This window comes from Chiloscyllium plagiosum, unplaced genomic scaffold (genome assembly GCF_037043375.1).
Source record: "Chiloscyllium plagiosum isolate Xiang-an unplaced genomic scaffold, Cpla_swu_hap1 HiC_scaffold_53X, whole genome shotgun sequence".
NCBI lineage: Eukaryota > Metazoa > Chordata > Chondrichthyes > Orectolobiformes > Hemiscylliidae > Chiloscyllium > Chiloscyllium plagiosum.
This window is the reverse complement of record NW_028270191.1, coordinates 26,875,941-26,892,346: the sequence shown is the minus strand read 5'-3', so window position 1 is coordinate 26,892,346 and position 16,406 is coordinate 26,875,941. Positions and strand designations below refer to the sequence as shown.

General features: G+C 65.4%; 1 protein-coding gene across 1 annotated transcript in view; it reads right to left on the bottom strand.

Moving 5' to 3' along the window:
* Window positions 1-932: 932 nt before the first annotated feature.
* The window catches only part of LOC122545828 (adenylate cyclase type 5-like), a 145,461-nt gene continuing 129,987 nt past the window's right edge, over window positions 933-16,406 (bottom strand). Inside the window, exons 8-11 of the mRNA XM_087985500.1 lie at window positions 15,531-15,662; window positions 10,519-10,547; window positions 7,045-7,189; window positions 933-1,034 (exon numbers count right to left, since the gene is read on the bottom strand). Of these exons, the coding sequence (XP_087841626.1) occupies window positions 933-1,034; window positions 7,045-7,189; window positions 10,519-10,547; window positions 15,531-15,662 (408 nt within the window). The remainder of the gene's footprint in view (window positions 1,035-7,044; window positions 7,190-10,518; window positions 10,548-15,530; window positions 15,663-16,406) is intronic.

The window sequence follows — 16,406 nt, the reverse complement described above, 5'->3', positions numbered from 1 at the left end:
GGGGGTGAGGGTGGGTGAGGGGAGGGGGTGAGGGTGGGTGAGGGGGGAGAGGGGGATGGGGTGGGTGAGGGGGAGAGGGAGAGGGTGAGGGGGGTGGGTGAGGGTGAGGGGGAGAGGGTGAGGGGGTGGGTGAGGGTGGGTGAGGGGAGAGGGTGAGGGGGGTGAGGGGGGTGAGGGTGAGGGGGTGGGTGAGGGGGGAGAGGGTGAGGCGAGGGGGGTGGGAGAGGGTGAGGGGGTTGGTGAGGGTGAGGGTGGGTGAGGGGAGAGTGTGAGGGGGAGAGGGGGTGGGTGAGGGTGGGTGAGGGGGAGAGGGGGATAGCGGGGAGGGGGAGGGTGAGGGGGAGAGGGGGGGTGGGTGAGGGTAAGGGGGTGGGTGAGGGGGTGAGGGTGAGGGGGGTGAGGGTGAGGGTGGGTGAGGGGGAGAGGGTGAGGGGGAGAGGGTGAGGGTGAGGGTGGGTGAGGGGGAGAGGGTGAGGGTGAGGGTGGGTGAGGGGGAGAGGGTGAGGGGGAGAGGAGAGGGAGAGGGGGTGGGTGAGGGGGGGAGAGGGGGAGAGGTGGGTGAGGGGGAGGGGGGGGGTGAGGGGAGAGGGTGAGGGGGTAGAGGGTGAGGGTGAGGGTGGGTGAGGGGAGAGGGTGAGGGGAGAGGGGTGAGGGTGAGGGTGGGTGAGGGGAGAGGGTGAGGGGGAGAGGGTGAGGGGGAGAGGGTGAGGGGGAGAGGGAGAGGGAGAGGGGGTGAGTGAGGGGGAGAGGGTGAGGGGGTGGGTGAGGGTGAGGGGAGAGGGAGAGGGGAGAGGGTGAGGGGAGAGAGGGTGAGGGTGAGGGTGGGTGAGTGGAGAGGGTGGAGAGGGTGAGGTTGTGGGTGAGGGTGGGTGAGGGGGGAGAGGGGGAGGGTGGGTGAGGGGAGAGGGTGAGGGGGTGAAGCTGGTGTGTACTTACTGTGGCACAATCAATATCTGAACAGCACAGATGAAGAAAAAGACCAGCACAGCACAGACCACGTATCCCCCGAAACGATCGTCAACCTCCTTGGAATACTGCAGGGAGACAGGGAGGGAGAGGGTGTTAGAGAGGGAGGGAGAGGGGTTAGAGAGGGAGGGAGAGGGGGCTTAGAGAGGGAGGGAGAGGGGGCTTAGAGAGGGAGGGAGAGGGGGTTAGAGAGGGAGGGAGAGGGTGTTAGAGGGGGAGGGAGAGGGGGTTAGAGAGGGAGGGAGAGGGGGGGTTAGAGAGAGAGGGAGAGGGAGTTAGAGAGGGAGGGACAGGGGGTTAGAGAGGGAGGGAGAGGGGGGTTAGAGAGGGAGGGAGAGGGGGGTTAGAGAGGGAGGGAGGAGGGTGTTAGAGAGGGAGGGAGAGGGGGTTAGAGAGGGAGGGAGAAGGGGGTTAGAGAGGGAGGGAGAAGGGGGTTAGAGAGGGAGGGGAGAGGGGGTTAGAGAGGGAGGGAGAGGGGGGTTAGAGAGGGAGTCAGAGGGGGTTAGAGAGGGAGGGAGAGGGGGGTTAGAGAGGGAGGGAGGAGGGGGTTAGAGAGGGAGGGAGAGGGGGTTAGAGAGGGAGGGAGAGGGGGTTAGAGAGGGAGGGAGAGGGGGGTTAGAGAGGGAGGGAGAGGGGGGTTAGAGAGGGAGGGAGAGGGGGGTTAGAGAGGGAGGGAGAGGGGGGTTAGAGAGGGAGGGAGAGGGGGGTTAGAGAGGGAGGGAGAGGGGGTTAGAGAGGGAGGTAGAGGGTGTTAGAGAGGGAGGGAGAGGGGGTTAGAGAGGGAGGGAGGGGGGTTAGAGAGGGAGGGGGGGTTAGAGAGGGAGGGAGGGGGGTTAGAGAGGGAGGGAGAGGGTATTAGAGAGGGAGGGAGAGGGTGTTAGAGAGGGACGGAGAGGGGTTAGGGAGGGAGAGGGGGTTAGGGAGGGGGGGTTAGAGAGGGAGGGAGACAGGGAGGGAGAGGGGGTTAGAGAGGGAGGGAGAGGGGGTTAGAGAGGGAGGGAGAGGGGGTTAGAGAGGGAGGGAGAGGGTGTTAGAGAGGGAGGGAGAGGGGGTTAGAGAGGGAGGGAGAGGGGTTAGAGAGGGAGGAAGAGGGGGTTAGAGAGGGAGGGAGAGGGGGTTAGAGAGGGAGGGAGAGGGGGTTAGAGAGGGAAGGAGAGGGGGTTAGAGAGGGAAGGAGAGGGGGTTAGAGAGGGAGGGAGAGGGAGGGAGAGGGTGTTAGAGAGGGAGGGAGAGGGTGTTAGAGAGGGAAGGAGAGGGGTTAGAGAGGCAAGGAGTGGGGTTAGAGAGGCAGGGAGCGGGGTTAGAGAGGGAGGGAGGGGGGTTAGGGAGAGAAGGGGTTAGAGAGGGAGGGAGAGGGGTTAGAGAGGGACGGAGAGGGGGTTAGAGAGGGAGGGGGGTTAGAGAGGGAGGGAGACAGGGAGGGAGAGTGTGTTAGAGAGGGAGGGAGAGGGGGTTAGAGAGGGAGGGAGAGAGGGAGGGAAAGGAGGTTAGAGAGGGAGGGAGAGGTGTTAGAGAGGGAGGGAGGGGGGTTAGAGAGGGAGGGAGGGGGGTTAGAGAGGGAGGGAGGGGGTTAGAGAGGGAGGGAGAGGGGTTAGAGAGGGAGGGAGAGGGTGTTAGAGAGGGAGGGAGGAGGGGGTTAGGGAGGGAGGGAGAGGGTGTTAGAGAGGGAGGGAGAGAGTGTTAGAGAGGGGAGGGAGAGAGTGTTAGAGGGAGGGAGAGGGGTTAGAGAGAGAGGGAGAGGGGGTTAGAGAGAGAGGGAGAGGGGGTTAGAGAGGGAGGGAGAGGGGGTTAGAGAGGGAGGAGAGAGGGGGTTAGAGAGGGATGGAGATGGGGGGTAGAGAGGGAGGGAGAGGGGTTAGAGAGGGAGGGAGAGGGTGTTAGAGAGGGAGGGAGAGGGTTAGAGAGGGAGTGAGAGGGGTTGAGAGGGAGGGAGAGGGTGTTAGAGAGGGAGGGAGAAGGGGTTAGAGAGGGAGGGAGGGAGAGGGGGTTAGAGAGGAAGCGAGAGGGGGTTAGAGAGGGGAGCGAGACAGGGAGGGAGAGGGTGTTAGAGAGGCAGGGAGTGGGGGTTAGAGAGGTGGGTGTAGAGAGGGAGGGAGAGGGTGTTAGAGAGGGAGGGAGAGGGTGTTAGAGAGGGAGGGAGAGGGGGTTAGAGAGGGAGGGAGAGGAGGTTAGAGAGGGTGGGAGAGGGGGTTAGAGAGGGAGGGAGGGGGTTAGAGAGGGAGGGGAGAGGGGGTTAGAGAGGGAGGGAGAGGGTGTTAGAGAGGGAGGGAGAGGGGGTTAGAGAGGGAGGGAGACAGGGAGGGAGGGAGGGAGAGAGGGAGGGGTAGGGGGAGGGGGTTAGAGGGAGGGAGAGTGGGTTAGAAGAGGGAGGGAGGGGGGTTAGAAGAGGGAGGGAGAGGGGTTTAGAGAGGCAGGGAGAGGGTGTTAGAGAGGGAGGGAGAGGGGGTTAGAGAGGGAGGGAGAGGGGGTTAGAGAGGGAAGGAGAGGGGGTTAGAGAGGGAAGGAGAGGGGGTTAGAGAGGGAGGGAGAGGGAGGGAGAGGTGTTTGAGAGGGAGGGGAGAGGGTGTTAGAGAGGGAAGGAGAGGGGTTAGAGAGGCAAGGAGTGGGGTTAGAGAGGCAGGGAGCGGGTTAGAGAGGGAGGGAGGGGGGTTAGGGAGAGAGGGGTTAGAGAGGGAGGGAGAGGGGGTTAGAGAGGGACGGAGAGGGGGTTAGAGAGGGAGGGGGGGTTAGAGAGGGAGGAGACAGGGAGGGAGAGTGTGTTAGAGAGGGAGGGAGAGGGGGTTAGAGAGGGAGGGAGAGAGGGAGGGAAAGGAGGTTAGAGAGGGAGGGAGAGGGTGTTAGAGAGGGAGGGAGGGGGGTTAGAGAGGGAGGGAGGGGGGTTAGAGAGGGAGGGAGGGGGGTTAGAGAGGGAGGGAGGGGGGTTAGAGAGGGAGGGAGAGGGGGTTAGAGAGGGAGGGAGAGGGGGGTTAGAGAGGGAGGGAGAGGGGTTAGAGAGGGAGGGAGAGGGGGTTAGAGAGGGTGTTAGAGAGGGAGGGAGGAGGGGGTTAGGGAGGGAGGGAGAGGGTGTTAGAGAGGGAGGGAGAGAGTGTTAGAGAGGGAGGGAGAGAGTGTTAGAGGGAGGGAGAGGGGTTAGAGAGAGAGGGAGAGGGGGTTAGAGAGAGAGGGAGAGGGGGTTAGAGAGGGAGGGAGAGGGGGTTAGAGAGGGATGGAGAGGGGGTTAGAGAGGGAGGGAGAGGGGGTTAGAGAGGGAGGGAGAGGGTGTTAGAGAGGGAGGGAGAGGGGTTAGAGAGGGAGTGAGAGGGGTTGAGAGGGAGGGAGAGGGTGTTAGAGAGGGAGGGAGAAGGGGTTAGAGAGGGAGGGAGGGAGAGGGGGTTAGAGAGGAAGCGAGAGGGGGTTAGAGAGGGAGCGAGACAGGGAGGGAGAGGGTGTTAGAGAGGCAGGGAGTGGGGGTTAGAGAGGGTGTTAGAGAGGGAGGGAGAGGGTGTTAGAGAGGGAGGGAGAGGGGGTTAGAGAGGGAGGGAGAGGAGGTTAGAGAGGGAGGGAGAGGGGGTTAGAGAGGGTGGGAGAGGGGGTTAGAGAGGGAGGGAGGGGGTTAGAGAGGGAGGGAGAGGGGGTTAGAGAGGGAGGGAGAGGGTGTTAGAGAGGGAGGGAGAGGGGGTTAGAGAGGGAGGGAGACAGGGAGGGAGGGAGGGAGAGAGGGAGGGGTAGGGGGAGGGGGTTAGAGGGAGGGAGAGTGGGTTAGAGAGGGAGGGAGGGGGGTTAGAGAGGGAGGGAGAGGGGTTTAGAGAGGCAGGGAGAGGGTGTTAGAGAGGGAGGGAGAGGGGGTTAGAGAGGGAGGGAGACAGGGAGGGAGAGAGGGAGGGGGAGGGGGTGGGAGTTAGAGGGAGGGAGAGTGGGAGTTAGAGGGAGGGAGAGTGGGTTAGAGAGGGTGGGAGAGAGGGAGGGGGTTAGAGGGAGGGAGAGGGGGTTAGAGAGGGAGGGAGAGGGTGTTAGAGAGGGAGGGAGAAGGGGTTAGACAGGCAGGGAGAGGGGGTTAGAGAGGGAGGGAGAGGGGGTTAGAGAGGGAGGGAGAGTGTGTTAGAGAGGGAGGGAGAAGGGGTTAGAGAGGGAGTTAGAGAGGGAGGGAGAGGGGGTTAGGGAGGGAGAGAGGGAGGGGGAGGGGGTTAGAGAGGAAGGGAGAAAGGGAGGGATAGTGTGTAAGGGAGGGATAGTGTGTAAGGGAGAGAGAGAGGGAGAGGGAAGGAGAGAGAGAGAGGGAGAGGGAAGGAGAGAGAGAGGGAGAGGAAAAGGGAGAGGGAGAGGGAGGCAGAGAGAGGGAGGGAGAGAGAGCGGGAGGGACGGAGGGGGAGAGGGGGAAGGAGGGAGGAAGAGGAAGGGAGAGGTGGAGAGGAAGGGAGAGGGAGGGGGGAGAGAGGGGGAGGGAAAGGGAGGGAGAAGGAGAGTGGGGGAGGGAGAAGGAGAGTGGGGGAGGGAAAGGGAGGTGGGGGAGGGAAAGGGAGGGGGGAGGGGGAGGTGGAGGAGAGAAAGAGAGGGAGAAGGAGAGTGGGGGAGGGAAAGGGAGGGAGAGAGAGGGGAGAGGGAAAGGGAGGGGGGAGTAGAGGGGGGAGAGGAAGGGGGGGAGTAGAGGGAGGGGGAGGGAAAGGGAGGGAGGGGGAGAGAGGTGGGGAGGTGGGTAGAGGGTGGTGGGGAGGGGGGAGAGGGAGGGGAGAGAGGGAGAGAGAGGGCGAGGGAGGGGGGATAGGGGAGAGAGAGAGGAAGGGGGGGAGAGGGGCAGTAGAGAGAAGGGGGGAGAGCGTGTTAGAGAGTGAGGGAAAGGGGAGAGAGATCGGGAAGGAGAGACTCGAGGGGGAGGGGGCAAACCTCAGGTGGGGGAGGGTGTAGGCCTCAGAGGAACAGTTAGGCCTCGGGCGGGTGAGGGTGATGGGGAGTTAGGCCAGAAGTTTTGAAAGCTGATTGGAGACAGATGTTCGCAGGTAAAGGGACGGCTGGAAAACGGGAAGCCTTCACAAATGGGATATCGAGAATCAGATTACAGAGGAGCAAGTGCTGGGTGAAGGTGGATAAATCCCCAGCACCTGGTGTGGGGTACCCTAGAACTCTGTGGGAAGCTGGAGAAGTGATTGCTGGGCCTCTTGCTGAGATATTTGTACCATCGATAGTCACAGGTGAGGTGCCGGAAGACTGGAGGTTGGCAAACGTGGTGCCACTGTTTAAGAAGGGCGGTAAAGACAAGCCAGGGAACTATAGACCGGTGAGCCCGACGTCGGTGGTGGGCAAGTTTTTGGAGGGAATCCTGAGGGACAGGATGTACATGTATTTGGAAAGGCAAGGACTGATTGGGGATGGTCAACATGGCTTTGTGTGTGGGAAATCATGTCTCATAAACTTGATTGAGTTTTTTGAGGAAGTAACGAAGAAGATTGATGAGGGCAGAGCGGTAGATGTGATCTATATGGACTTCAGTAAGGAGTTCGACAAGGTTTCCCCTGGGAGACTGGTTAGCAAGGTTAGAGCTCATGGAATACAGGGAGAACTAGCCATTTGGATACAGAACTGGCTCAAAGGTAGAAGACAGAGGGTGGTGGTGGAGGGTTGTTTTTCAGACTGGAGGCCTGTGACCAGTGGAGTGCCACAAGGATCGGTGCTGAGTCCTCTACTTTTTGTCATTTATATAAATGATTTGGATGTGAGCATAAGAGGTACAGTCAGTAAGTTTGAAGATGACACCACAATTGGAGGTGTAGTGGACAGCGAAGAGGGGTTACCTCAGATTACAACAGGATCTGGACCAGATGGGCCAATGGGCTGAGAAGTGGCAGATGGAGTTTAATTCAGATAAATGCGAGGTGCTGCATTTTGGGAAAGCAAATCTTAGCAGGACTTATACACGTAATGGTGAGGTGCTAGGGAGTGTTGCTGAACAAAGAGACCTTGGAGTGCAGGTTCATAGCTCCTTGAAAGTGGAGTCGCAGGTAGATAGGATAGTGAAGGAGGCGTTTGGTATGGTTTCCTTTATCTGCCCATCCCCATCCCCAGCCCAAGCCCCAATCTCCACCCCTCACCCCTCACCCCTCACACCTTCCTCTCCAGCTCGCGTTTCCGGAAGGTCAGCAGGAATTTCTTCACGTGTTCCGATCTGAGACGGTCAATGCTCCTGGCATCAATTGCACGTCCCAGAAATTCATCCACTTCATCCTCGGGATTCAGTAACTCCTGGGCACTCCTGGAGAGGGATAGGGAGAGGGAGAGGGAGAGGGAGGGGTAACACTGTCTCGCGCGCACTCACACGGCCAACGCCCCCCTCATTCCACAGCCTGACCTCCATTACACTGTCATCCCCACACCCCCCTCACACTCACACCCGCTCCCAAACTCTCCGAGTGTGGGTCTGACCGAGGGGAGACCGGGGAACTGTGCACGGTGCTCCGAGTGTGGGTCTGACCGAGGGGAGACCGGGGAACTGTGCACGGTGCTCCGAGTGTGGGTCTGACCGAGGGAGACTGGGGAACTGTGCACGGTGCTCCGAGTGTGGGTCTGACCCAGGGAGACCAGGGAACTGTGCACGGTGCTCCGAGTGTGGGTCTGACCGAGGGGAGACCGGGGAACTGTGCACGGTGCTCCGAGTGTGGGTCTGACCGAGGGGAGACCGGGGAACTGTGCACGGTGCTCCGAATGTGGGTCTGAGTGAGATCAGGGAACTGTGCACGGTGCTCCGAGTGTGGGTCTGACCGAGGGGAGACCGGGGAACCGTGCACGGTGCTCCGAGTGTGGGTCTGACCGAGGGGAGACCGGGGAACTGTGCGCGGTGCTCCGAGTGTGGGTCTGAGTGAGATCAGGGAACTGTGCACGGTGCTCCGAGTGTGGGTCTGACCGAGGGAGAGACCGGGGAACTGTGCACGGTGCTCCGAGTGTGGGTCTGACCGAGGGGAGAGACCGGGGAACTGTGCACGGTGCTCCGAGTGTGGGTCTGACCGAGGGGAGACCGGGGAACTGTGCACGGTGCTCCGAGTGTGGGTCTGACCGAGGGGAGACCGGGGAACTGTGCACGGTGTTCCGAGTGTGGGTCTGACCGAGGGGAGACCGGGGAACTGTGCACGGTGTTCCGAGTGTGGGTCTGACCGAGGGGAGACCGGGGAACTGTGCACGGTGCTCCGAGTGTGGGTCTGACCGAGGGGAGACCGGGGAACTGTGCACGGTGCTCCGAGTGTGGGTCTGACCGAGGGGAGACCGGGGAACTGTGCACGGTGCTCCGAGTGTGGGTCTGACCGAGGGGAGACCGGGGAACTGTGCACGGTGCTCCGAGTGTGGGTCTGACCGAGGGGAGAGACCGGGGAACTGTGCACGGTGCTCCGAGTGTGGGTCTGCCCGAGGGGAGACCGGGGAACTGTGCACGGTGCTCCGAGTGTGGGTCTGACCGAGGGGAGACCGGGGAACTGTGCACGGTGCTCCGAGTGTGGGTCTGACCGAGGGGAGACCGGGGAACTGTGCACGGTGCTCCGAGTGTGGGTCTGACTGAGGGAGACCGGGGAACTGTGCACGGTGCTCCGAGTGTGGGTCTGACCGAGGGGAGACCGGGGAACTGTGCACGGTGCTCCGAGTGTGGGTCTGACCGAGGGGAGACCGGGGAACTGTGCACGGTGCTCCGAGTGTGGGTCTGACCGAGGGGAGACCGGGGAACTGTGCACGGTGCTCCGAGTGTGGGTCTGACCGAGGGGAGACCGGGGAACTGTGCACGGTGCTCCGAGTGTGGGTCTGACCGAGGGGAGACCGGGGAACTGTGCACGGTGCTCCGAGTGTGGGTCTGACCGAGGGGAGACCGGGGAACTGTGCACGGTGTTCCGAGTGTGGGTCTGACCGAGGGGAGACCGGGGAACCGTGCACGGTGCTCCGAATGTGGGTCTGAGTGAGATCAGGGAACTGTGCACGGTGCTCCGAGTGTGGGTCTGACCGAGGGGAGACCGGGGAACCGTGCACGGTGCTCCGAGTGTGGGTCTGACCGAGGGGAGACCGGGGAACTGTGCGCGGTGCTCCGAGTGTGGGTCTGAGTGAGATCAGGGAACTGTGCACGGTGCTCCGAGTGTGGGTCTGACCGAGGGAGAGACCGGGGAACTGTGCACGGTGCTCCGAGTGTGGGTCTGACCGAGGGGAGACTGGGGAACTGTGCACGGTGCTCCGAGTGTGGGTCTGACCGAGGGGAGACCGGGGAACTGTGCACGGTGCTCCGAGTGTGGGTCTGACCGAGGGGAGACCGGGGAACTGTGCACGGTGCTCCGAGTGTGGGTCTGACCGAGGGGAGACCGGGGAACTGTGCACGGTGCTCCGAGTGTGGGTCTGACCGAGGGGCGACCGGGTAACTGTGCACGGTGCTCCGAGTGTGGGTCTGACCGAGGGGAGACCGGGGAACCGTGCACGGTGCTCCGAGTGTGGGTCTGACCGAGGGGAGACCGGGGAACTGTGCACGGTGCTCCGAGTGTGGGTCTGACCGAGGGGAGACCGGGGAACTGTGCACGGTGCTCCGAGTGTGGGTCTGACCGAGGGGAGACCGGGGAACCGTGCACGGTGCTCCGAGTGTGGGTCTGACCGACGGGAGACCGGGGAACCGTGCACGGTGCTCCGAGTGTGGGTCTGACCGAGGGGAGACTGGGGAACTGTGCACGGTGCTCCGAGTGTGGGTCTGACCGAGGGGAGACCGGGGAACTGTGCACGGTGCTCCGAGTGTGGGTCTGACCGAGGGGAGACCGGGGAACTGTGCACGGTGCTCCGAGTGTGGGTCTGACCGAGGGGAGACCGGGGAACCGTGCACGGTGCTCCGAGTGTGGGTCTGACCGACGGGAGACCGGGGAACCGTGCACGGTGCTCCGAGTGTGGGTCTGACCGAGGGGAGACCGGGGAACCGTGCACGGTGCTCCGAGTGTGGGTCTGACCGACGGGAGACCGGGGAACCGTGCACGGTGCTCCGAGTGTGGGTCTGACCGAGGGGAGACCGGGGAACTGTGCACGGTGCTCCGAGTGTGGGTCTGACCGAGGGGAGACCGGGGAACTGCGCACGGTGCTCCGAGTGTGGGTCTGACCGAGGGGAGACCGGGGAACTGTGCGCGGTGCTCCGAGTGTGGGTCTGACCGAGGGGAGACCGGGGAACCGTGCACGGTGCTCCGAGTGTGGGTCTGACCGAGGGGAGACCGGGGAACTGTGCACGGTGCTCCGAGTGTAGGTCTGACCGAGGGGAGACCGGGGAACTGTGCACGGTGCTCCGAGTGCGGGTCTGACCGAGGGGAGACCGGGGAACTGTGCACGGTGCTCTGAGTGTGGGTCTGACCGAGGGGAGACCGGGGAACTGTGCGCGGTGCTCCGAGTGTGGGTCTGACCGAGGGGAGACTGGGGAACTGTGCACGGTGCTCCGAGTGTGGGTCTGACCCAGGGGAGACCGAGGAACTGTGCACGGTGCTCCGAGTGTGGGTCTGACCGAGGTGGGGGGTAAATACACCGCTGGGGGAGGCGGTGGATGGTGACCTGTTGGAGATGGAAGGTTTTGCTGAAACATCAGTTACTCACTTGTCTTTTGCCATGTAATCGCAGATCCCCTGTCAGAGAGCGAGAGAGAGGGTGGGTTATTGTGTGCACAGCACCGAGATTTCCTGCCTCGACCGCTATCCCAGGGAGGGGGGGGGGGGGGGAGAGAGAGGGTGGAGGTGGGGGTGGAGGGGAGAGAGGGAGGAGGTGGGGGTGCTGGGGGAGAGAGGGTGGAGTGGGGGTGGAGGGAGAGAGAGGGAGGAGGTGGGGGTGCTGGGGGAGAGAGGGAGGAGGTGGGGGTGCTGGGGGAGAGAGGGAGGAGGTGGGGGTGCTGGGGGAGAGAGGGTGGAGGTGGGGGTGGTGGGGGAGAGAGGGAGGAGGTGGGGGTGGAGGGGAGAGAGGGTGGAGGTGGGGGTGCTGGGGGAGAGAGGGAGGAGGTGGGGGTGGAGGGAGAGAGAGGGAGGAGGTGGGGGTGCTGGGAGAGAGAGGGAGGAGGTGGGGGTGCTGGGGGAGAGAGGGAGGAGGTGGGGGTGCTGGGGGAGAGAGGGAGGAGGTGGGGGTGCTGGGGGAGAGAGGGAGGAGGTGGGGGTGCTGGGGGAGAGAGGGAGGAGGTGGGGGTGGAGGGAGAGAGAGGGAGGAGGTGGGGGTGCTGAGGGAGAGAGGGAGGAGGTGGGGGTGCTGGGGGAGAGAGGGTGGAGGTGGGGGTGTTGGGGGAGAGAGGGAGGAGGTGGGCTTGGAGGGGAGAGAGGGAGGAGGTGGGGGTGGAGGGTGGGGGGAGGTGGAGGGTGGGGTGAGGTGGAGGTGGTGGGGGAGGGTGGGGGTGCTGGGGGAGACAGGGTGGAGGTGGGGGTGGAGGGGAGAGAGGGAGGAGGTGGGGGTGGAGGGGAGAGAGGGAGGAGGTGGGGGTGGTGGGGGAGGGAGGGAGGAGGTGGGGGTGGTGGGGGAGAGAGGGAGGAGGTGGGGGTGCTGGGGGAGAGAGGGAGGAGGTGGGGGTGCTGGGGGAGAGAGGGAGGAGGTGGGGTGGAGGGGAGAGAGGGTGGAGGTGGGGGTGGAGGGGAGAGAGGGTGGAGGTGGGGGTGCTGGGGGAGAGAGGGTGGAGGTGGGGGTGCTGGGGGAGAGAGGGAGGAGGTGGGGGTGCTGGGGGAGAGAGGGAGGAGGTGGGGGTGCTGGGGGAGAGAGGGAGGAGGTGGGGGTGCTGGGGGAGAGAGGGAGGAGGTGGGGGTGCTGGGGGAGAGAGGGAGGAGGTGGGGGTGCTGGGGGAGAGAGGGAGGAGGTGGGGTGCTGGGGGAGAGAGGGAGGAGGTGGGGGTGCTGGGGGAGAGAGGGAGGAGGTGGGGGTGCTGGGGGAGAGAGGGGGGAGGTGGGGGTGCTGGGGGAGAGAGGGAGGAGGTGGGGGTGCTGGGGGAGAGAGGGGGGAGGTGGGGGTGCTGGGGGAGAGAGGGGGGAGGTGGGGGTGCTGGGGGAGAGAGGGAGGAGGTGGGGGTGCTGGGGGAGAGAGGGAGGAGGTGGGGGTGCTGGGGGAGAGAGGGGGGAGGTGGGGGTGCTGGGGGAGAGAGGGGGGAGGTGGGGGTGCTGGGGGAGAGATGGAGGAGGTGGGGGTGCTGGGGGAGAGAGGGAGGAGGTGGGGGTGCTGGGGCAGAGAGGGAGGAGGTGGGGGTGGTGGGGGAGAGAGGGAGGAGGTGGGGGAGAGAGGAGTCCCCAAGGGTAGTGAGGGGTCCCCCGGGGGGTAGTGAGGGGTCCCCGGGGGGTAGTGAGGGTCAGTGAGTTGTCCCCGGGGTTAGTGAGGGGTCCCCCGGGGTAGTGAGGGGTCCCCAGGGGGTAGTGAGGGGTTCCCGGGGGTAGTGAGGGGTCCCCCGGGGGTAGTGAGGGAAAGTGAGTTGTCCCGGGGGTAGTAAGTGGTCCCCAGGGGTAGTGAGGGACAGTGACTTGTCCCCGGGGGTAGTGAGGGGTCCCCCGGGGGTAGTGAGGGAAAGTGAGTTGTTCCCGGGGGTAGTGAGGGGTCCCCCAGGGGTAGTGAGGGACAGTGAGGTGTCCCCCGGGGGTAGTGAGGGGTCCCCGGGGGTAGTGAGGGGCCCCCTGGGGTAGTGAGGGTCCCCCGGGGGTAGTGAGGGACAGTGAGGGTCCCCGAGGTAGTGAGTTGTCCCCGGGGGTAGTGAGGGACAGTGAGGGGTCCCCGGGGGTAGTGAGGGGTCCCCCGGGGGTAGTGAGGGACAGTGAGGGGTCCCCCGGGGGTAGTGAGGGGTCCCTGGGGGTAGTGAGGGACAGTGAGGGGTCCCCGGGGGGTAGTGAGGGGTCCCCGGGGGTAGTGAGGGGTCCCCCGGGGGTAGTGAGGGAAAGTGAGGGGTCCCCCGGGGGTAGTGAGGGACAGTGAGGGGTCCCCGGGGGGTAGTGAGGGGTCCCCCGGGGGTAGTGAGGGACAGTGAGGGGTCCCCAGGGGGTAGTGAGGGGCCCCCGGGGGTAGTGAGGGGCCCCCTGGGGTAGTGAGGGACAGTGAGGGGTCCCCCGGGGGTAGTGAGGGGTCCCCGGGGGTAGTGAGGGGTCTCCGGGGGGTAGTGAGGGGTCCCCGGGGGGTAGTGAGTTGTCCCCAGGGGGTAGTGAGGGGTCCCCGGGGGTAGAGAGGGGTCCCCCGGGGGTAGTGAGGGACAGTGAGGGGTCCCCCGGGGGTAGTGAGGGGTCCCCCGGGGGTAGTGAGGGACAGTGAGGGGTCCCCAGGGGTAGTGAGTGGCCCCCTAGGGTAGTGAGGGGCCCCCTGGGGTAGTGAGGGACAGTGAGGGGTCCCCGAGGTAGTGAGTTGTCCTCGGGGGTAGTGAGGGGTCCCCGGGGGGTAGTGAGGGGCCCCCTGGGGTAGTGAGGGACAGTGAGGGGTCCCCCGGGGGCAGTGAGGGGTCCCCCGGGGTAGTGAGGGGCCCCCTAGGGTAGTGAGGGGCCCCCTGGGGTAGTGAGGGACAGTGAGGGGTCCCCGGGGGTAGTGAGGGGTCCCCGGGGGTAGTGAGGGGCCCCCTGGGGTAGTGAGGGGTCCCCCGGGGGTAGTGAGTTGTCCCTGGAGGTAGTGAGGGGTCCCCCGGGGGTAGTGAGGGACAGTGAGGGGTCCCCGAGGTAGTGAGCTGTCCCCGAGGGTAGTGAGGCGTCCCCCGGGGGTAGTGAGGGACAGTGAGTTGTCCTCGGGGGTAGTGAGGGGTCCCCCGGGGGTAGTGAGGGACAGTGAGGGGTCCCCGAGGTAGTGAGTTGTCCTCGGGGGTAGTGAGGGGTCCCCGGGGGGTAGTGAGTTGTCCCCAGGGGTAGTGAGGGGTCCCCCGGGGGTAGTGAGGGACCGTGAGGGGTCCCCGGGGGTAGTGAGGGGCCCCCTGGGGGTAGTGAGGGACAGTGAGGGGTCCCCGAGGTAGTGAGGGGTCCCCCGGGGGTAGTGAGTTGTCCCTGGAGGTAGTGAGGGGTCCCCCGGGGGTAGTGAGGGACCGTGAGGGGTCCCCGGGGGGTAGTGAGGGGGCCCCCGGGGGTAGTGAGGGGCCCCCTGGCGGTAGTGAGGGACAGTGAGGGGTCCCCCGGGGGTAGTGAGGGGTCCCCCGGGGGTAGTGAGGGGCCCCCCGGGGCTAGTGAGGGACAGTGAGGGGTCCCCGAGGTAGTGAGGGGTCCCCCGGGGGTAGTGAGGGCCCCCCCGGGGGTAGTGAGGGGCCCCCGGGGGTAGTGAGGGACAGTGAGGTGTCCCCGGAGGTAGTGAGGGACAGTGAGGGGTCCCCGAGGTAGTGAGGGGTCCCCGGGGGTAGTGAGGGACAGTAAGGGGTTCCCCGGGGGGTAGTGAGGGACAGTGAGGGGTCCCCGAGGTAGTGAGGTGTCCCCGGGGGTAGTGAGGGACACTGAGGGGTCCCCCGGGGGTAGTGAGGGCCCCCCAGGGGTAGTGAGGGACAGTGAGGGGTCCCCCGGGGGTAGTGAGTTGTCCCCGGGGGTAGTGAGGGCCCCCCGGGGGTAGTGAGGGCCCCCCGGGGGTAGTGAGGGACAGTGAGGGCCCCCCGGGGGTAGTGAGGTTCCCCCGGGGGTAGTGAGGTTCCCCCGGGGGTAGTGAGGGGTCCCCGAAGTAGTGAGTTGTCCTCGGGGGTAGTGAGTTGTCCCCGGGGCTAGTGAGGGCCCCCCGGGGGTAGTGAGGGGCCCCCCGGGGGTAGTGAGGGGCCCCCCGGGGGTAGTGAGGGCCCTCCGGGGGTAGTGAGTTGTCCCCGGGGGTAGTGAGGGCCCCCCGGGGGTAGTGAGGGCCCCCCGGGGGTAGTGAGGGGTCCCCCAGGGGTAGTGAGGGCCCCCCGGGGGTAGTGAGGGTCCCCCGGGGGTAGTGAGGGCCCCCCGGGGGTAGTGAGGGGTCCCCGGGGGTAGTGAGGGACAGTGAGGGGTAGTGAGGGACAGTGAGGAGTCCCCGAGATAGTGAGGGGCCCCCGGGGGTAGTGAGGGCCCCCCGGAGGTAGTGAGTTGTCCCCGGGGGTAGTGAGGGCCCCCCGGGGGTAGTGAGGGGTCCCCCAGGGGTAGTGAGGGCCCCCCGGGGGTAGTGAGTTGTCCCCGGGGGTAGTGAGGGCCCCCCGGGGGTAGTGAGTTGTCCCCGGGGGTAGTGAGGGGTCCCCGAGGTAGTGAGGGCCCCCCGGGGGTAGTGAGGGGCCCCCCGGGGGTAGTGAGTTGTCCCCAGGGGTAGTGAGGGCCCCTCGGGGGTAGTGAGTTGTCCCCGGGGGTAGTGAGGGTCCCCCGGGGGTAGTGAGGGTCCCCCGGGGGTAGTGAGGGCCCCCCGGGGGTAGTGAGGGGTCCCCGGGGGTAGTGAGGGACAGTGAGGGGTAGTGAGGGACAGTGAGGAGTCCCCGAGATAGTGAGGGGACCCCGGGGGTAGTGAGGGCCCCCCGGGGGTAGTGAGTTGTCCCCGGGGGTAGTGAGGGCCCCCCGGGGGTAGTGAGGGGTCCCCGGGGGTAGTGAGGGACAGTGAGGGGTAGTGAGGGACAGTGAGGAGTCCCCGAGATAGTGAGGGCCCCCCGGGGGTAGTGAGGGGCCCCCCCCGGACTCCGAGGCTGTTTGGAGGTGAGGGATACCTACTCGGATCCGCATGTCCTTGGAGATGTGGTGAGGCATGTGGAAGTGTCGGTCAGGTGCCCAGGGTGATCCCAGGTTTCCGAGGGAGTTGGCCCGGGCTCTCTGTAGCTTGGCCAGCATGGCCTTTTCCTCCTTCTGCATGGGCACAACAACATCCTGGGTTACACCAGCATTGCTATAGCGCCTACAGGGACATCCAGCCCCGAGGACAGCGCTGACCCTCCCTCAGCACCCGCTCCCTCAGCACTGACCCTCCCACATCACCCGCTCCCACAGCACTGACCCTTCCACAGCACCCACTCCCTCAGCACTGACCCTCCCACAGCACCCACTCCCTCAGCACTGACCCTCCCACAGCACCCACTCCCTCAGCACTGACCCTCCCACAGCACCCGCTCCCTCAGCACTGACCCTCCCACAGCACCCACTCCCTCAGCACTGACCCTCCCACAGCACCCACTCCCTCAGCACTGACCCTCCCACAGCACCCACTCCCTCAGCACTGACCCTCCCACAGCCCCCGTTCCCTCAGCACTGACCCTCCCTCAGCACCCGCTCCCTCAGCACCCGCTCCCTCAGCACTGACCCACCCACAGCACCCGCTCCCTCAGCACTGACCCTCCCTCAGCACCCGTTCCCTCAGCACTGACCCTCCCACAGCGCCCGCTCCCTCAGCACTGACCCTCCCTCAGCGCTGACCCTCCCTCAGCACCCGCTCCCTCAGCACTGACCCTCCCACAGCACCCGTTCCCTCAGCACTGACCCACCCACAGCACCCGCTCCCTCAGCACTGACCCTCCCTCAGCACCCGCTCCCTCAGCACTGACCCTCCCACAGCACCCGTTCCCTCAGCACTGACCCTCCCACAGCGCCCACTCC